Genomic DNA, 22269 nt, shown 5'->3' with positions numbered 1-22269 from the left:
GCATCTTGTTTATTGTATTTTGGGAGGTCTGTGCATACATAACTAAGGTCGCACTAAAAAAAATCAGAATAACATGGCAACTCACCAATAAGATGGTGTTATGCAAATGATTTTTATCTGTACGCCATAAGGCAAACTCAGGGGTAAAATGGTCAAAATTGTGTATATTTTATACCGGTTTGTACTGTAATATTGTTATATGGGGACGGCTTTGAAATGTTAACAATGATGATGGTAATGCATTAGATATAGGTTATAGGTCAAGGTCATGCTTAAAGGTGAGAAGAATTAAGGTCAAAATCAATAACCAAAATTACTGATATGCATTCGAGACATTTTTCATTTTTTCCTGCCATGAAGCAGACATTTCTATGACAAATATTAATTATATCATCTTCTATCAAGTAGATTATTGATCAGATAAATTGTAGCAATTGACGAATTACTGTAAAAGATTGATGAAAATGTTACAGAAAGCTGCAGTGATTCTAATCCATGTGGTTCCATCTGATGTTTGTGTAAAATAAAATTTTAGTATTTGAACACAGGGTAAAGCGATATTAAATGCAAATGCCATACATCAGTTAACAAGTAGACTATGTGGATAAGCAATAGAGATTTAATGTTAATATTTAAACATTGTGTATGCTAAATTGCATAAAGTGCTCATATTGAATAATTGAATGTTGAAATTTCATTGTATTAAGGGTAAATTGTGGCCGATCTGTGTTCTAATGGTAACACACTAGACTGTCAATCCAGGGGTTGCTGGTTCAATTCCACGCCGCACCACTAAACAAATACTAATCATCTTTCGGGAAGATGTTAAGTGGGGACCCCGTGTGACAGTGCTATACACTGGAGCACGTTAAAGAAACCAGACATTCTGTCTGTGCACTATGCTCAAAAAAGCTAAAATGACAACAATCTTATGGAAGCACTCTCTGAATGGGCATAATTAAAGGCCCGAGTGCAAGTATAATTAAGTTTACACACTTATTTGGCTGCAAATAATTGCTATAACCAGTAAACATTGATACTTTTTATTTTGCAAGACCCCCATAATATTTGTATGATGACGAATATTACAATGAGAATATCAATGCAAAGTTTAACACAATATTCGAAACCAATATTATAAAATCAAACATGCCAAGGGATTGGGCCACAAGTTTTGCCAACATTAGTTATGACCCTCTCCCAAAACATCGCACTCTATTACCAAGAAAAAGTGTTTTATAAGCAAACATAAAGAGAGTATTATCTCAAGAATATTGCATTGTTGAAGTTGAAACATAAAAGACTAGAAATTGAAGAGATAGATGTGTGCCAGGAAGAAAGATCGAGAGAAGCTGGACTCCTGATACTGATTGTTAAATTAGTTAAAACTTTGGAGAGTCTGATACCTTTCCACAAGTAAGGTGTCCAAACGTTTTGGACATGCGTCGTATGTAATCTAATCCATGGGTCAGCAAAATGGAGACAGTTATATTGTATTCATTTTATTAAGTATGTAACCTTCTTTGACAGACAAAATATAATAAGTCTTGGCTTATAATAAAAAGAAAATATAAAATAAAAAAAATCATTTTTTATATCGTAACAAACATATTACATGTATCTATCAAAACCAACAGCAATAATATCACTACTGTTAACACATGTCATGATTGGAATATCATGGGTTAAGAACTGGCAAGCAATTTTTGCTTTAAAAAATGTATGAAAAATCATAGATATATAGAGTCATGTATGTTGAAATGTCAACTGGTTAGTTCTTATGTACATGTAGGTACATGTATAACAATGAACAAAAAGACAACCTACTGGTGTATAACAAAAAAGTGAAACATATAACAGTTTGAAGATTGAATACATAATCATTATGACCATAACTGATAGTCCATTCAAATTATGAGAATTATAATGTATCTTAACAATTTTATGGACATAGAAACTTTTAAAAAGACTCAATTTTACTGAGTCAGAAAAAATATCGAAAAATACGAGCTTGTGTGATATGTGAACAAAAGCATTGTAACAATAATAACACCTCATCACAAGTTCAAATACTAGTAAGAGCTTAAAGCGTTAGTTATAAGGTATTGAAAATTGAATATTTTAAGGGTTAATGTTACAAAAATCTGTTGAAATAATTATCTGCAAGATGCTGTTTGGCGTTTGTCAAAAGAAGAAGGCAACATAGAAATTTTAGAGTTTGAAAGTGCCAATAAAAATCTGTGAAGGTGTCCCTTTAAAATCGCTGAAATCAATACTTCACCATTGGAATGTTGATTTTTGTGAAATGTTGAGGCGATTGTTGAGAACTTTGTTTAAGTTAACAACGTGATTAACAACATCGTTGTCATCTATCAAACATAATTTTATGCTCATATATTTAAATATAAAAAAGCACACCTAGACAGTTGACTCAAATCTTGTTAGAAAAACAGCAGATCACAAGTGTTTTCATTAAAAAAAAATGCAGTAAAGATTTGAAAGTTGTTAACTTAAACAAAGTTCTGAACAATTGGCCATTTTTTCACTTAAGCATTATTGAATTTCAATCATAGACAAGGTCTTTTCTAGCAACCAGATGCTTTGCATTTTGCAGGTAAACCATTAAAACTATATTTATTCCTACATATTTATATGGTAAACAAAAACATCAAACACCAAAACAAAATTTCGATGTATATCAATAAATGTTTTATACAATATTACAAATTCATTTTTATAAGAAATTGAGAGTAAAATACATTTTGTGCATTAAACTAATAATATCACATAAAGATGATAAAACAGGCACATGATCAAAGTCATGTGAAATATCAACCTTCATAATACAATAAACAAAATATGTCATATGTTTTGTCAGAGCTGGTCGCCCACGATAACCTTTTTTATCACGATATGTTTGTACAACAAAATCCTTCTGATATAATACTTTGTAGGAAAAGCTAAATCATGAAAAATGCACAGTCAAACGTGAAAAAATAGTTATAACAATTATATAAATAACTTTGCTTGTCCTTTTTGGCTCATAGATGATTTGCGTTGGTTGCAAAATAATGTTCATTTTTTTTATCAACAATGAAGTAAAATGATCAGGAATTTATAATGGCTACATTATGAAGAAGTTCGAAAAATGAAAGTGTACTATACAAATGTTTATAGGTCTACAGAACATTATAATTCTAACAGTAGGGCTTCCATTAAGAATTTGAATCTGGAAGTATGAACTTCCTGTCCATCAATTTTGCATGTTTTTCACTGAAATGTGTAAGTTTAAGACTCCTGTATACAATATATTTTTCCACTATTTTTCCTCTAGTACCGGGTATGTTAAAAAATCCATTATAAATTATAAAATAATTTGCAACTTGATTTATATTAAACTTTAATGAATATTATAATAATTCATTTTACTTTAAGACTGATTGAAATTATGACCGAAAAAGTAATATTGGTAAAAGGTTTCGATATTTTAAACTTCCTAGCTTTCAACTTTGGAAGTTTTCTTCAAATTATAGAATTTTTTGTACTTCCAAGAATTCAATTTTAGAAGTTTGAACCCATTTCTAGGGAGTAATATACTTCCAAACTTCCTTTAACACAAGCCCCGACTGTTAGCCTAACAGTCTATCTGTAACAGAGATCACTACTGACTGAAATTCCCCATCTTGTGAAGAACTTAAATATCATAAATTTTACAACAAATGTTAGAAATGTGTTTAATTGAAGGAGTTTTAGGTTTCAACCACTAGATATATTAAGTTTTTGGTACTTAGAATCATATAAAAAGCTTTTTAAAAAAATAAAGGAAATATATGATTATCTAAAGCATTCAATTATAATAAGGCAGCAGGCCACACATGGTATTCTTCATTAGGGCAGAGGGGAGCTTCCAAAAAGGGCAGGGTGCAGCACCCTTCTATTTTTCATTAAATTAAACCCTAAATCCTGATAATTTAGTAAGAGATTTAGGCCTAGAGCAGTGTTAAGAGGCTTGGCCCATGTTGAAACTGTTCCTTATTAACAGATCCATTTCTATACATTACTATTTTTAAATGCAAATGTCCAAATGCAACAATCAAACTTTACATTTGTATGATTGTCTGACACTAAATGCTCTTATCCTCATTTCAGTATTAATCCGGAACTTTACCAACCTACCAGTAAACAACTGAATACTAAAAACAACTGACAACCTTTAAATGGAACTGTCTTATTTGAAACTGCGATGAATTTCTTCAACAATCTTGGAACTGATTCTATTAGAACTTAATAATGGGATTATAATTTATCATATTATTCTATTAAATCATCATGAAAATACTACCAAATTACTGTGAAGTAACATAGCTAAAAAAATGGCTGCTTCAGTTCATCACTCAAACCAACCATATGTATATGTAGGTTCATATTCTATCTTTTAAGTAAAGCTGTACCTAAGTCATTTATATATATAATATATATGTACACAACAGTCATGGTTTTAGTGCTGACCATGTACATACAACATGATGAAAACTGCACAGACAGTTGGACTACATGTTTGATTAACATGCTCTGAGGTTACCACCAAAAGTTCTACAATTTTTAATTCGTGGGTGGTTTTTCTGAATCTTGATAAGCTGGGTTAGCCTCGCCTGGCATTTTGCCAAGCGCTTTACTGGAGTCTTGCATGTTCACGTATTCCATGAACTGCATCCGCTTCTGATCTCGTTTCAACAGGAACATCGCGGGAATGAACAACACCGCCCCGGCTACGTACAACCCTGGGTATAGGATGTACAAAGCACCTGAAAATATACAACAGACTGGGTTTGTTAACTTTGAACATGAAATATAATGAAATGAGACATTCAAGTTTTAATTTGAGTAGAGAAGGTGTATAACATACAATGAAAGTTTTGTAGTATTTTTCATTTAACTTATATGTATAACTTATGCATATATATTGGTTCAAACGCTTATGCAGCATAAGCGTTTGAACCAATATAATATATATGGTAAAAGCTTAAACAAAATATAAAAAAAATATACCGTAAAAAATGTTGCAAACAAAAGCAATTTATTTTTGCTTTCTGCAATTTGTAACTTAAGGAATACAATCCCAAATAATAATCAAATCTAATAATGATTGCGTCTCTAAATTATGGAGGAAACAAAATAATGTCACTCCCTTCCTCTACCATCTATAAGTTCTACAATAGACACGCCCATATCACCATATCATTCTATTCCAACCAGTTATTAAGTGCTATAACATAGTTGGCCAATCCAAAATTATGTACTATAATATAAGAATAGTATCCCAATAACTAGAACTCCACAATTCATTTCAAGACACAAAGGAGGATTTCCCAAACTGAAAATTTTCCATACTTTTAGTTCTTGTCTATAGAGAATTTGGGAATTGTTTTAACAGACCAACTCAAATTTTACCAGACCTGTCTGGGGGGCCAAACAGGTTTGTGAATTCCACAATTCTATGCATTACCTCTTAATGACTGCGACTTGGTGTATCCACCATTTTCAAAAGCCTGCTGGATGGGCGGCACAAGAAGGGGCATATTTCCTCCGATGTTGCTGATGATGAAGAGATACACAGCCACTGCCGATGTTCGAATATTGCTCGGAATCATCTCTACCACAATTGCCAGCGTAATGCCGATCCACATCTCGCCTACAGGAAGTATTTAAATCAAACATTAGAACTTAATTCTAGTAACTGTATACCCCGGTATGTCTTATCATTAATATATTTTACAGAATTTTAATTGTGTCTCAAAGTTAAAGTAACGGGCTTAGGGTGTAAAGGTACATTTTTTTGTAAAGGACTTCCATACCAAAACATGTTTTTACATCCAGTTTGCATACAATGACAAATAAACAACATTAATCACGGCATTGGTAAAGTTCTTTCTTACCAAACAAGTATGTTGGGATCTGGCAGATATAAGCCCAAGGGGGACTCAAGAACAACGTCCCTGCTGCAAATGGTGCTGCCACCAGCTGAAGAAGTGGACAATCAATTATAGGAAATCATTAAATCTTTCAACAATAAGACCAGTTAGTTGTAATTTCATTAATGTAGGAAACTGAATGACTTTATGTATCAACATTTATCAAATGGGCAATAACGCAAATGATCTATATAATTTCACGTATATCTCTCATTTAATTCCAGAGAATCAACAAATACCCATTTCTGAGACATTGATTCTCAATTTTAATTGATATAAAGGTAACTTATTCAGTGTGTGTATACTCAGTGATAAATTGCTTCATAAATGCTACGTCATAATTTATCACGTAATAAACAAACACTGTTATTTAGCAACTAATATTTAGTCTCTTGTTAAAGATTTTATCTTTATATATTATATAATTGGAAAATAATTTACTTGAATTTTTTTTTTTTGAGATAACTTACCAGACTGAATATAACAACTACCACTCGAGCATATATTCCTCGCCCCTTGACCACCCTGTCAGAGATGAACCCACCAACCGCCACCCCGAGACTTCCACCAACTATGGGAATCCAGCCCATGTACTTTGCGATATCTTCTTTTGTCTGGCCAATACCGGTGAAATAAGGTTGGGTGTTGTAGGCAAATACATAGCCAGCTGTAAAAACCAACAAACATTGAAATTGTGTGAAACTAGTCTGGTACTGGTTTGTGTCATAAATCTATAGCAGCTATGGTTTATTAACAACGAGATTTTTGGCAGTGTAATTATTTCCAGTACCTCAGGATCGCATAAGTATGGTTAGCGATGGCTTAGTGGTTAGCGTATCAGACTCTGGATCTGGAGTGTCATGGGTTTGATCCCCAGTTTAGGCTTTGCTGATGATAGTCCTGGTTATCTCCAAGAAATGGTTAATGGTTCTATCACATGCACATAGCATTATTTCATATTTTAAAACTGTACATATTTTTGTGGCTAGAAATCCCTACAGGGCTTTTTCACTACAGATTTTATTCATCACTTGGATAAAAAGGCCAAATTCTTACACTTGTGCATAATTTCAAAATTTTGTCAGGCATCAAAATGTAACATTGTTGCCAAAGGCAGAATGAACGTCAGAGGCCCATTTCAATAAGGTATCTTAGTTGTGAACCTTTAAACCGCTTAAGAGTGATAGAAAGCTACCGACAGAATTTATGTAATATGTGTCCTGTATGTGACATTTTTGTTGAAAGCCTGTAAATTTACGATCATAAGCATTAATATAATCTTTGTTGAAACAGGGCACTGATACCTTGCAGTTGCAAAATTGTATGCATTTTGCAAAATAAATAAAGTAATCTGTTGTCTTACCAGCATTTCTTACAGATCCTGCTAATATAGCCAACATGAGGGATGGGGCAAGGAATGGCTTCAAAATGGTCCCGAGCCTCTGACATATCGACGCTTTTGGCTGTTCGCTCTGGGTGTCTTTTTGTTCTGACTGCATGGAAGCATTCTTTCTCTCTGGTTCCTTAACAGTAACGAAGATTAGCAACCCCATCAGGATGCCGGGAATTCCTGATATGAAAAAGGACCAGCGCCATCCCTGAAAAAGATCAGATGTTCTTGTGAAAGGATTGTACATGTGACATTAATTTTTATGATACTATAAAGATGGTTATATGAATCACTTCTGTGCACAAGAGAAGTGCACTTCGTTAATTGTTTAGTTAAATCTGAATATGAGATGTCATGGAGTCACTAATAAATTATCAATAATGATTAGATCCTGACTCTTTTGGAAGTAAAGCAGCCAATTTGTAAATAATACTCATAGCTTCGTAAACATTTAATTTGCTCCAATATGTGATTGAGTCAAATGACCATTGTTTATGTAACAAAAATAAACTAGTAATCGAATATTGACTTTATCCAATTCACCTTTAAATTAAAATAACATTCATAAACAAGTTTTTCAACAAATAAATCAGTGTTCAATTGTATACAAGGTAAGCTGTGCAAAGAAATGATTGAATGTTGTTTTCGCAACATCGCAAGCAAATGAAACGAGGACAAGCAAATCGGTGTTCAAAATACCTGAAATACTGGCAGGCAGAGGTTAAAAGAAAACTTCTTACATGTAAAGTGTACGACTGAAATGGTTTAGAGGGATACAGAAATAAGCAAGCAAAAGCCAACACTTGTCTGTTGCCACGTTTTAACCAAGGAAATAATAGGACAACTTTTTTCAAGGATATCTAGAGATTGCTTCTTTAAAAAAGCGCTAGTATCCCCTATTGTGTTGTTGTAGCTGAGAGAAAAAAAATCTTTAATTTGGACTGGAAATGAACCAACAGTGAAGTTTGGTTTATTCACCCGTATTAAATATTGAACATCTACTGTGACCTTGGCCTTTGACCTACTGAACTCAAAATCAATAGGGGTCATCTACTAGTCATGACCAACTAGCATACCAAGTTCCTGGGTGCAAGCGTTCTTTATTTATTGAGTGAAAACGAAGTGTGACGTACAGACTGACGGACTGACGGACAGGGCAAAAACAATATGTCTCCCCATGAATTGGGTGAGACATAATTGGATTGGTTACACAAATGTGTATCACCATGGTGAACATTTGTATTGATTTCCATGTTTATATCTTGAACTATGTTTAAAACTATGGCTAAATTTGTTTGCATGACAACCAGGCCACTGACGACACCAAGGATTTTATGATGCCTCAGGTTTTTTGTTTGAAAAAACAACTACATGTGTGACAAGCTAAGCATTAGCCTAGTGTAAACATGTAAGCAATTACCAATCCAGTATAGCAAGAAAAGATCACCAATCTAAACATTCTATCCTTTCATAAGACTTGGTGAACAGAAACAAGACCACAGAATGCAAATATTTGTTCGTCTGTGGCAGTAACGTTTTTCTTCCAAAAAATGTGCATAACTCAAAATTTATTGAAGTTACAGTTATGGGCTTTACTAAACAGGTCCATTTGCCTTTGTAAACTTGTGAACTTGTTTTATTTGAGTATCTTGTGCAGTTTTAGAGTTATAGCCTAGGTTAAACATTTTGCATGACAACAAAGAAGCCAATGCAATGCTTATTACTCTGAATGTAGCAAAAGCAGACGTGCTGAACATGCAATGGGCTGATTGTTCAGAATTTTTTAAAGTGAACACAATAATATTGCGAATGGCATCGTTGTTAACTATGAATGTTGAAATATTTAATGATGTGCTCAAATATTTAAATAAAACAAGTGCAACTGAAACAGAAGTCTCAGATTTTGTTAGAAATACTGCAGATCAAAAGTGCTTCCATTACTATAACCAGTGCAGTTACTATGTTAAAGTTTTCAACGATGATCTGAACAACATTGTTTACTCAAACAAAGTTCTGAACAATCGGCCCAATATTTTCAAAATTAGTCAATGCAGAACACTAACCTGTCCATTAATGTTGGCAGCTGTGATAAGGTTACCGAGGGCGTAGGACAAACTGTAACCCATGTATATTCCCCAGTTGTAAATTCCCAGGGCTGTTCCCCTCAGCTCTGTCGGGTAAATATCAGTCAACATGGACGCTACAAATGGTGTACAGCCAGCCTCACTAAAATTATGACAAATTATTTTTAACTTATTGATTACAGTCACATAAAGAACCAGTACTTCATGAAAGTAAGTATTTGTACATATTCTCAATTCTTTAAAAACAAGACCAAATTAAACATTGTAAACTGCACTGTCTGTAGATATATGTCAGCATGGATGCTACAACACAGAACAGCCTGCCTGTTTGCTGAATGTATGATTAATTAATCTAATTTTTAAATCAAATTCTCTGCAATATGAGCTTATTTTTGTTTTGAAACAACTTCAGCAATTGTAGCATCTGCCCATCTCTATACTGTACTGTTAATCAGCCTACATTGTATACCTCTGATTAATAGTTTAGAATGCTTGACAATGCATGCAAGCAATTTCTTCCTCACACATTGCACAAAATGTTGTATGTTGTCCTCAAGAATAAATATCTTCAGTTTATAAGAATGAACTTTAAATTCTTGACTCAATACTTTTGAAAATGAAAATGCAAGTTTATTTCAATTTCCTCACAAAATGAAATGTAGCTTTACACTATTTTACCTACCCAAACCCAAGTCCAAATCTGAGCAGGACAAGCTGCCAGTATTCCTTTATAAACCCTGTCAGAAGTGTCATCACAGACCAGAGTATAAGACACGCTCCCAACATCACCTTTCGGTTGTATTTGTCTGCAGCAAAACTGATGAATATTCCGGCAAACGTGTAAATGACAATGAATACAGGTCCTGCCACAATTTGGTACTCAAATCCTTGCCCATTGTAGTCCCACTTGCAGGGATTTATCGCTTCACTTCCGTTGCCATAGGTTTTGGCAAAGCAGCTGAAAATAATAAAAACATAATGTCAAAACATAAAAATGCATTGTCCATCAAATGTAAAAAAAAACTCAAGTAAGTATCTGTTTCAAACCAAAACAGTTGATGCTCATGTTAACAGTTTTAAAAGGCAGTCAATCAAGTTCATATTTGATTTTTTTTATACAACTTAACCTTACTTTATATTTTGCAAGGAAGTCATTAAGATCTTAAATTATACAAAAGTTTCATTAACACTGTAACATTCTGAATGAACTAGGGATGCAAACAAATGGCAAAATTGATATTCGAATATTCAGTAATTATTTTGATCGAATATTCGATAACCAAAATGAAGCTTTTAGAAGTTGTAGTAAACTATTTTTATTTACTTTAGTAATAGCCGGGGCTATAGTGTAAAATTAAGGGGACTGTTTATAGTACCCGACGATATGGCACTTAATGACAAATGAAATGAGTATAGTGTATTATCATCAAGTTTATGCATCTGGCATTAGGGGCCAATTGTTGTAAAAACAAAACAAACAGATCTATACACAACAACACAGTTGTAGGCAAAAGGTTTCTTAATTTTTTTATTCAACAAAAACATAGAATACGGATTTTGACCCATTTGAATTCCAAACGTTTAATAATTAAATATTCAAATAATCGTTTGCATCCCTATAGAATGAACATATTTACCAAGCAGACAGATATTTAGATATATCAAAAACATGAAATAACCAAACCTTTTGGTATCCTTGGCATCCTCACATTTTGCACCATTAGATATTGCATCATTACTAGAGTAGTTTGAGAGCAGCATGCAATCCATGTCCCCAAACTTCAGCTCCTGAGACATTGGCTTGATGGTGATGGCTAGCATGTAGCGGTCAAGCTGATTTAGGAGGTAGGTGATCAGGAATATGATCAGGGTGTAAACCTGATATATGCTTATCTTCTGCCAAAACATCTCTGAAATTGGGAGGATAAGATCTTACAGAAATGCTTCAATATCTGAGGGTATTATTGATCAATAACATTGTACCAAAAACCAAATTTCAACACTCACCAATTTAAGACTTACCATTCAAAATGAATAGCATAACTTTTGTGATAACATCAGGGCCACAACCTGATACCAATACTCATACCTTTTTCTCAATTAACCAAGGGACATCACTGAACAAATATTTTCAGCCTCCTTCCAGACTTCTTACACATATGCATATTAATTATCATCATTATTTGTAAAAGTGTGTAGTAATGAGAACAAGAGTGGTCTAGAGGTTTAAATGTTAGCCTCTCACCCAAGACGTTGTGGGTTCAATCCCCATGAGGAGTACTTTCTCATGGCGTCTCCAAACGGACCTGAGTGTGGTTCTTTAAATCATCAGCTTTTGCACAATCAGACTAACAGAAGTTATTATAAACTTAATGTACCAAGTTTCATGTTCATATCTTGAACTAATTTTTTCATTAAAGTTTTCCCACAACACCAACAACCATGAAAACAAAAAAACTTGTCAAGATGATGCCGGAGTTTATGATTACAACTCGACACTGTTTCTTTGAGAAAAAGACAAGCTTAAAATCATCAGCATCAATAATCTTGATGAGTAAATATCAAAATCTTACTGTTTTCTTCGTCTGATTCCTCGATGGACTTTTGAGACTGGTTCTTCAGTAACTGCTGTGTTTCACCAGATGCTGAAAGATTATTTCCTCTCATAATTCTTTAAAATGAAATACACTGTCACAATGTGCTTGAAACAAAATATAATAGTCACATATAAGATATGTTGTTGTTGTTGCTGCTCTTGTTGTAAAGTAAAATTTTAAAGCAACACTAAATGACACTGATTTTCAATTTAAAGTTGCACAAGTGGTCCTGTTATCTGATCATGTGAAATGCCTCTTCGGTTTTTTTTCAGGGAGATAAATTGTTTTGTGTACAGTTACAAAAAAAAATCTTCATAACGTGACATTTCATTGCATTATTTTTCCATTCAATTCCACAATTTATGTTCAAGTTTATTGCTCATTATTGCTAAACAATAGTTATAAAGTTAATAATTATTATACCTAGTTCATGTATATTTAATTTCATAAGAAGTCACATGTGAATATAGTTATGAAAATCAGTACACAATTCAATTTATGTTGGATAAAATTATCAAAGTTATCTTTATCATGAATTATAAAATGGTGTGACAAATGTATATCATTCAAAGTTTTAAATTTAAAATGTATTGACTGCAGCAATTTCTTAAGATAAATTTATGAATTAAATAAACTTATGAATACAAATGCAGTCATAATCAACCAATATTTAATCTCAAAATATATATGTAAAATTACTATATAAAATAAAAACATACCTTTTAGCGATGGGTATATATGTCTGTAGTGCAGATTATTTTATAATATGAATTTTAGAAATAAAAAAGATTATGTAATCTTGACCTACATGTAATGTAGGGCAGGACTTTCTGATAATTTTTATTAAAACCTCAGTAAAGGGGTCAAAACCATAGTTTTCCTAATAAATGCTCCATCAATTTCATTAAAAATAAAAAGTAAAACCTGTCATAAGATTATGGTGTGTAGTGTGTACTTCAAAGGCCAACAGAACATTCAATAATAAGATAATTTGTGTTTCTCAAAGAAAAGAAAAACTGGTATGTAAATCCCTTTTTTTCTAAGATGCAGTATCAAATTTAACAATATGTATAAATAAATACTCTAGGATGAATTACATCTTATCTTTTTTCATTTTCAAAATGTGTATTTTATATTCTTTCTTTCATTTAAGTGTCTATACACTATAGTACAGCCTTCTGGTATGTCTATACTCTATAGTACAGCCTTCTGGTATGTCTATACACTATAGTACAGCCTTCTGGAATGTCCATACACTATAGTACAGCCTTCTGGTATGTCTATACACTATAGAACAGCCTTCTGGTATGTCTATACACTATAGAACAGCCTTCTGGTATGTCCATACACTATAGTACAGCCTTCTGGTATGTCTATACACTATAGAACAGCCTTCTGGAATGTCCATACACTATAGTACAGCCTTCTGGTATGTCCATACACTATAGAACAGCCTTCTGGTATGTCTATACACTATAGTACAGCCTTCTCGTATGTCTATACACTATAGAACAGCCTTCTGGTATGTCCATACACTATAGAACAGCCTTCTGGTATGTCTATACACTATAGAACAGCCTTCTGGAATGTCCATACACTATAGAACAGCCTTCTGGTATGTCCATACACTATAGAACAGCCTTCTGGTATGTCTATACACTATAGAACAGCCTTCTGGAATGTCCATACACTATAGTACAGCCTTCTGGTATGTCTATACACTATAGAACAGCCTTCTGGTATGTCTATACACTATAGTACAGCCTTCTCGTATGTCTATACACTATAGCACAGCCTTCGAGTATGTCTATACACTATAGTAAAGCCTTTTGGTATGTCTATACACTATAGTACACCCTTCTGGTATGTCTATACACTATAGTACAGCCTTCTGGTATGTCTATACACTATAAAATATGACTACCAGTATTGTACAGCCTTCTGGTACTTGAGTCTTATTTTTTTTCAATTTCATCTACAGTGTAAGTACAAACTTATAGTAAAATTTCATTACTTGCAATATTTAAAAAATATATATAATAAAGAATGATCGATAAAGCAAAAATAAAATACTTACTTTCTTAGTGTTGAGCACCAAATACCTCTACACATATTAGCTAAGTGGGCATGTGTGAGCTTTTAAATAAACCAATCAGTGACAAAATAGAAATTTGGCAATTTTAACCTGCTTTATTGATTTTTGGTTGTTTAAGATCATTCTTTTAAATAATTTAATGTGAATTTCTCTGGCGATCCCATAGGCACAGGCATGAGCCTAAACACTAAGATGATACAAACTGAAGTGGCTGTCAATTGTCATGCTTTTAGGTCATAATTTTTTTTTCGTCTATTAACCCTTAGGCTGCTGATGGCGATTTTAAAGGCTTTGCAAACAGCTTGGAACCAGACCAGTCACCGAGTAACTCGGTGCCTGGTCAGGTTCCAAGCTGTTTGCCACTCAGTCAATATATCCCCAAAGTTTTAAGTAAAATGAAAGAAATTTAGAGTAAACCAGACGACATTTTTGAGCAGACGACAATTTACCCAGCATGCAAAGGGTTAAACCTCACAATCTCTCTTAAATAGCCTTCTTCTTTTATGTTAAATATGGTAAAGTAATAACTTTAGTGGCGCTCTTGCTCCAAAATGTCCACACAACCATACGATACAGAATTGTAGCAACCAAACTATTATGTACTGATTTAGCTATCCTAATAATAGTAGTTCTACTTTAATTAACACAATGTCTTAAAGTACCACACAAGAACATAAGGTGAGTTTGAAGTTTTCTTCTATTTCAATACTTTATATTTTTACATTCTTTATGAAGGTTTTAAATGTGCAGAATAAAGGTTGATGTCAGAATTATTATTCTTAGTTCTAATGCATTATCATTTTTAACACATTTGGCTTAAGTGATTAACAAAAAAAGCATATGATTTAGCTAAGTACAGATAAAGATATTTATCTGAGGAATTTGTGGCCATGTTGTTTTTAGATGGATAGATAAATAATCAATTGATAATTAATTAATTGAAAAATGAAAAATGATTAACGCTTATACTTTTCTATCTGTACCTTAATTATATGCTTGTTTTTACCTAATATAGTATCACTAAATTCAAACAAGTTTAACATAATAATGCATTAAAATAAAAATTTGGCATCGATCAATATTGTGTGCCTTTAATCTAATGAAATTAGCTCCTATAATTATCTTCCAAGTAATTTCCATTTGAACAACATTACCATATGGGAGTTACTTCATGCTTTCATTTGAATTATAAAATTTAAAAAATACATATATATATATTTTACATATCAGCCAAAATAAAATGAAATTTGTTCAAAAAATGTATTACATAGTAAAAGTTAAATTCTCATTGCTCATTTGATATTAAAACTTAATTATAGCTAAAATATCTGAAATACTTTTTGTCATTGATGTTATTGAATAAACATACTTTTATTCTAAAATCACTTTTAGATTTCTTTTAAACTGACTAGGAACATTTTATGAAATCAACTTAACCACTTAAGATGGTTTATGCATACTGGCCTCATGTTCTATATAAGTGTACCTTTAAACTGAACCTTATATCACATGTTGAACAGTGTGATGGATGTTAACAATCACTTATCAGGGGTAATAAATTGATTATAACTGTAGCCTACCAAGGCCAAACCAAATTGTGAGATGATATTGGGTTAAATGATGCACCTCTTTCCATCAAGGGAAGATATCTAAGTTGCCAAACAGGAAATGGGGCGTTTTTACCTCATTAATACAAAAATATACCAAAGACCACAATTTGGCTATTCCCCAATATTGAATAATGTTAATTATATTATTTTTTCCCCCAATTATTTTATATTTTGAATCCAGATATTTATCCTTTTTTTTATTTGATAATGGAATCTTTGTTTGTGCTGGTAAAATACTTGGGCCAAAGAATGTTTTTTGTTTCCACTCGCATCTAAAACAAATAATAGAGTTGGTAGATAGTTACAGTAGGTAGGTAGGGATGAATTTTTTTTTAATCAGGATTCTTAACCAAACCGACCTATATCAGGGTATATCGCTATTGTAGAAAATTTTAGATATAAAATGGTCAGACTTTAACATGTTCACTCATTAATGAACATTTTTAAGGATTTTTTAATAACGAAAATAAATCCACACTACAGCAAAAGAAAGTGTAGGGCAAGGTTGAAAAAATGGGTTTTTTATTAAAAAAACTCTTTTATCATCATGATGAAAAATACGTAAAACAAACAATAAACAGTGTATATTTGGCCCTTAGTGGTTCGACATAGTACTCTGAATGACCCGTTCAACTCATCTTATCTTTTAACAAGATAAACTGTAAGCTATGTTACATACTGTTTGATGCACTATTAAATGACCTTTAATCATCATCATGTCTCACAGCCTGTTATTTTTTTCAATCATGAATAAGACATTGGAATAGCATTCCATATTTAATTTTTAACTTGTATAAGAGTCATTGAATACAGGATAAGAAATCAGTGGCTGTATGTTGTGCCATGTTTGCTTAAGTCTAATGTTTAAGGCCTTCAAACAATCGGTAACGACAATTAGTGTCGGCAATGGAACTTTTTGCAAATGTTTCTTTAATGTTTCTTCTGATGACTTTCATAAATCTAGGCTACGTATTCTTTACTCTTAAAATGAGATGTAAAAAAAAGATATTTGCTAAATATGATGGATTTTCCAGTTGTTTAACAATACATTCTGTTAATTTGTGTTTCTTATACAAAAAATATAATTTTTCCAAATACTTGAAAATAAAACACAGCTGATTATTCATAGATAAATAGTTTAAAATTGTGTTTCTTTGGTACAATGACCAATATTTTAATTTAAATTTATGAAAATAAGAAAACAATGCATGTTATAAATGGCCTCTCACAAGATTCACATGGAAATTTCCTGTTTGTGACTTTAAAGCAACTGTGCACCAGATAATTTGCAAGAAAAAAAGAAAATTGTCGAAAACTGTCATAAACTTGGTATTAATGTGTACAATGCATTGAAACTTACTAACTGTGGTTTAGCAGTTATTTCAAATTTTTCCATTAAAAAAGATTAAAAGATATGTCTACCTAGTAGAATTCATTCCTTTTAATATGCGTGATTGGCTAGTCAGTGTTATCACGTGATATTACCGAGTTAGGTATATAGCTTAATTATGTCACCCGATTAGAGTAAGCTGTCGTAGCTCAGTGGATATGATGCTGGACTGCAATTTTGTCGACACGGTTTCGAACCCGGTCTCCGACACAATTTTACATTTTGGTACTCTTTTTTTTACAATTATGATATCAAAGCGTAACACATTCTATTAAATAATTGTCCTGAGATTCGTTACAGAAATAAATATTTGGGGTTGCCAATCTGGTGTACAGTCCCTTTAAGCCATAAAAAAGCATAGATATAATTCATATATGACAAATACATTTTTTTTTTGGAAATAAATGTCATAAATCTTAGTCTGCACAAGTTTGTAAAAATACATACCTGGAGCCACCATTACATCGTTGACATTGCTTTGTTCTTCGGTGGACGCCATTTTCTCTCTTTCTTCTGGTTACAATGGAGGGTTAGTAGCGAGATTCAAATATTTCTATAAGATTCCTAGTCCTGGAGATTCAGTGCTTGTCAATGAGTATTATTTCTAGCACATAAGTTCTTGTAGATTCACTGTCTCATTCATGTAGACTTGTACCCGCATTCCCTGAGTTTAGCTGTGAAAATAAAATATATGAATGATTAAATAAGAATTATCAACTTATACAAGAATAACGCATAAAGGTACAATCACAATCATTAAGCTAGACATTATGATATAAAAGCATCAATAAAAACAAACAAAAAAACTTGTCAAACTATGAACAGTTGTCTGGTTAGCATAGTAAAGCGTCCCAGGTTCGATTCCTGGCCTGACCATATTTGAGTTGGGTTGGTGGTCACCATGCCATTCACAAGTTGGTCTTCTCTGTTTCACCTAAACTACAAGATCACACTCTTGCACCAAATCATGTCAATGAGAAAGACTAAAGCAAAAGGTAAGTTAACGTTCTTCACAATCTTTGAAAAAAATGAGTTAAAATTTAAAAAATCAAGGTACAGCTACAAAATAGTATATGGTCATAAATGACTACCAACACAGTCATAAACATCTATGTAGCTGTTTAACCAAAAGAATAACTGACCGTCAGTCATATATCAGCAGGATACCATTTCCTCAGTCACAGTTCATTTAAGACATTACATATCCTCCACTACATCCATAGTACTTACACATTCTCTTTGGATGATATTTGAATTTTCAATGCATACTGTATTTCAAAGGCAACATTATTACAGAGCCCTGCAGCATATATTGATTTAAGATTATTGATATTGAAATGCCTATACAACAAAATTACTAATCATGTGATAAGGAACAGCTGAGCTGATCTTCTTCCTAGATCAATATAAATTATTTAAAATAATTCACCCAATTATGACTTTCCATAATGTTTGAAATGATATCTTTGTAATAATGAACACTAATTTCTTACTCAGTAGCTGGATGACTCTCGGCACAAGCTATTAACACAATGGCTTGATAGCTTTTACCAAGTGGCAGGATTTGCAACTTGAACCTTGGCTGTTTAACTTTGGTCAATCACTGCTTTCAGCTTCTGGACATTGTTGTTTTGTTGTCTTATCTGGTATCTGGCAAATGGGAGAAATGTTGAATCTCTGAAAAAAAAAATGATAAAAAATATTTCACAGGACAATAAAAAGGTTTAGACGCAATTAAATGGTGTAAGACGGGATACCGGGAACAATCAAATTTTTTACAGCTACTAGTACTACAGCTTTTATCTTAAATAAAAGTATCAAAACTCTGTTAAATAGAATATATAACACAGTTTATATTAAAAATAAAACATTGTGCTAAAATTCATCCTGTAATAAGGGACTTAAGATTGTTCAATAAACTGGGGCCAAAGTCTAAGCTATATTTCACCACAAACCATGTATGTGAAATATGTCAGACTTTCTGCATGAAACAAGGCTATGGTAATAAAAAGGATACATGTATGCTACAAGAAAAGGTACAAATTTGCAAAAGGAAGTGCAAATTGGAAAAATTTTCAAGTTTAACATCCAGTTATACATTTGGCAACTGAAAAGAGTTAGTTGTGGACAGAAGCACAATCATCAACACTTCAGTTCAATATGGAAAGGATTTGTGTCAAGCCACACAATGATTGGTAGAGAAGGGCAATTTGGACAAGAAGCAGTCACAGACTGCCAAATCACCCATCGAAATAAACACAGAAGAATCTTCAGTGTATGATACAAAAACAGGAGAAGTCATTAGAATATGCTTCAGAATATTTTTTTTTCATAATAATGAACAAAGAGTGATTATTTTAATTAACAGGTACTTAAAACAGAGTTATCATGTTTCATTGCTCTACTACTCATGGTTAAGGCTTGAAGTCCTTACCTAATTTAATTTTTGTCTATAAAAGTGCATTACTCCGAAAGTCTTTAAGGCTAAAAGACTTTTGGAGTCATGCACTTTTATAGACAAAAATTAAGTACAAATTTGAACAAAGGGCAATAACTCTAAAAACACCAATATGGTTCCTTAACATGCCTTTCTACTTAATAAGATATCTGATATAAGATCTGCATATGAAGTTTGAAATCAATATCCCAAAGAATGTTGGAGCTACACTCTGAAAAGGCAGCAATTGCAATACACATATACATGTATCAGTAGAAATCAAATGGTAATGTGGCATTATTATGGACAGGTTGAAATATTTGATAACATGCAAAAATATGGGCAAATTTGGATTACACGCTGCGCTTGTGCATATTGCACTGACTGTCTATTATTCAAGTTTCATTCAAGTCTTAATAATTTTTAAGTTATTCTCCAGACAAGGGTGTGACTGATGGATGGACAAGGCAGCAACAATTATATATTATGCTTTCCAATCATAAAAAATCTTAGTGAAACAGTATGTTGAGAGCAATTTGTAGCACAACTGCCATGATGGAAATTACTGCAACATATTGTTGCGAATGGAAAAAGAGTGGTATGAAATACAGATATTGATATCATATATTGGTTATATTAGCTACATCATTAAATGTATCCCTAAGGTATTTTTCAACAATTTGTATTTTATTTCTCAATTCTTTATTATTTTGCAGTTTCTCAGGCATTGAATATTTTATTCTTCTCTGCTTTCCAATTAATCCTAAGGCTTGTGTTCCCAGTGAACCATTTCAGACTAGCAATTGTTAAAATTGTCTTGGGGGAGGAGGACCCCAAAATCCCCCTTACCCTTAAACCAAATAAATTTTGGGTCTGTGGGAGGGGCAAGTGTACCGCCCTAGATGTTATATTTAGGATTCTACGATCTATTTAACCTTGTAGTCCCTGTGAGAGGTTCCTTATATGAAAGAATGTCAATTCAGATGGTAATTAATACAAGGCAGTCCAAAGGATGGCTATATTCCCCCCTCCATTGTTTTTTAGATCATTTTGTTTATCTCAATACTTACATAATGAAATTGATGAGATCCAGGAAAAATGTTTATGTTATCACAACAAAAGTTTCCATTAAGTAGGTCACTCAATGAGATCCATTTGTACCAAGTTATATGGTAATCCATAAATGCATAATAAGTTATAGCGCAGACAAAAGCTTGTGTACTTGACCTTTAAATGTTTTGTGTGACCTTGACCTTTGAGGTATAGACCCGGGTCATGGTCACTGCACATCATCTCAATGAGGACAACATTAATTTGTACCTAGTTATATGGAAATCCATCAATAAATAAGAAAGTTATAGCACGGACAAGAGCATGTGTACTCTGACCTTTAAATGTCTCAAGTGACCTTGACCTTTGAGGTATGGACATGAGTCAAGGTCACTGCACATGTTCTCTATGAGGACAAAATTTGTACCAAGTTTATAATACTGTAATCTATCAATGCATATGTAGGTTATAGAGAGGACATGAGCATGTGTACTCTGACCTTTAAAGCACAGATTGAACGTTTTGACAACTTTATTATTGTTTGTCTTGGCGTCTAATTTTTGCAAAAATCCATGGAAACCAGTGATATAAGACTGCTGACAAAAAATTAGATCGGAGATTTTTATATATAAGTTAAAAAAATAATGTTTAATGCATTTGTCTTAAACCTTAGTAACAGTTTAAGCCATAAAACATTAACTTTCGAACGGAAACAAGCAAATCTGCCATCTGATCTTTTGTCAGCAATCTTTTATCATTGGTTTGCAGAAATTTACACAAAAGTTTGCTCTTTCAAAGACAAAAAATAAAAAAAGTTGTAAAAATGGTTAATCTGTGAAAGTGCAGCATTATATGTCTTGTGTGACCTTGACCTTTGAGGTATGGACTTGGGTCAAGGTCACTGCATATTGTCTTAATGGGGACAACATTTGTACCAAGTTATATGGTAATCCATAAATGCATAAGTAAGTTATAGCCTGGACACAAAATGTTACGGACAATGTGCATTCCTATTATCCCCTCCCCACTCCATGGCGGGGATTAGTTAGAACACAGGGGTTTGAAATAGGTAAACTTTACAAAGCCCATTTTCCAACAGGTCTCTTGCCCTGGAATCGTTAAGGTCGAAAATTTTACTGCTACACATGTGGGAAACAAAACACATATTAATTTCAAACACATTAGAATTCAGAAGGAAACCTGATCAAAATTGACAAATTTTCGGAGCTCGACATAAAACCATGAAGGGAAATTCATTTCAATTCTTGTGTCCTTCACCATCCCTATTGAATAGTCCACCTAAATGGCCGTCTTTTGACAATTTTATGACAACTCAAGGCAATGGATAATAAGAAATGTCATTAAAATATAAAAAAAAAATTAGTTCCTCATTGCATGATGACTCACTATCATTTTATCGTTTATGACATATCATCAGCTGATTAAAAGAATAATACATTTTGAAGTTCAGGATATAAGAGATGTCAGATCACGAAATGAAACGAATTGAAAAATAAGTTAAAACTATATCAAATGCAAATGGTCGATGTCTTTAAACAACAACAATAACAGATAAAAGATGTATACGTATTATAAAATGTTACCTAACATCTGTATCCGGAAGTACTGTATTTGTTTTATCCG

The 22269-nt window shown here is 32.7% G+C and overlaps 1 protein-coding gene across 1 annotated transcript; it reads right to left on the bottom strand.

Annotated features, from left to right (window-relative positions):
- Positions 1-1491: 1491 nt before the first annotated feature.
- LOC128224071 (protein spinster homolog 1-like) lies at positions 1492-22262 on the bottom strand. The gene is made up of 12 exons (XM_052933710.1): positions 22230-22262; positions 18632-18815; positions 17586-17812; positions 12020-12091; positions 11131-11356; positions 10129-10404; positions 9426-9588; positions 7336-7570; positions 6443-6639; positions 5937-6021; positions 5507-5692; positions 1492-4805 (listed from the first exon to the last, which is right to left on the bottom strand). Exons 3-12 carry the CDS (start codon positions 17635-17637, stop codon positions 4603-4605), a joined length of 1695 nt encoding a protein of 564 aa, XP_052789670.1. The 5' UTR covers positions 17638-17812; positions 18632-18815; positions 22230-22262; the 3' UTR covers positions 1492-4602.
- Positions 22263-22269: the final 7 nt, after the last annotated feature.

The sequence above is a fragment of the Mya arenaria genome, chromosome 17 (genome assembly GCF_026914265.1).
Source record: "Mya arenaria isolate MELC-2E11 chromosome 17, ASM2691426v1".
NCBI lineage: Eukaryota > Metazoa > Mollusca > Bivalvia > Myida > Myidae > Mya > Mya arenaria.
The sequence above is the reverse complement of the archived record's forward strand: the minus strand, read 5'-3'. Positions and strand labels throughout refer to the sequence as shown.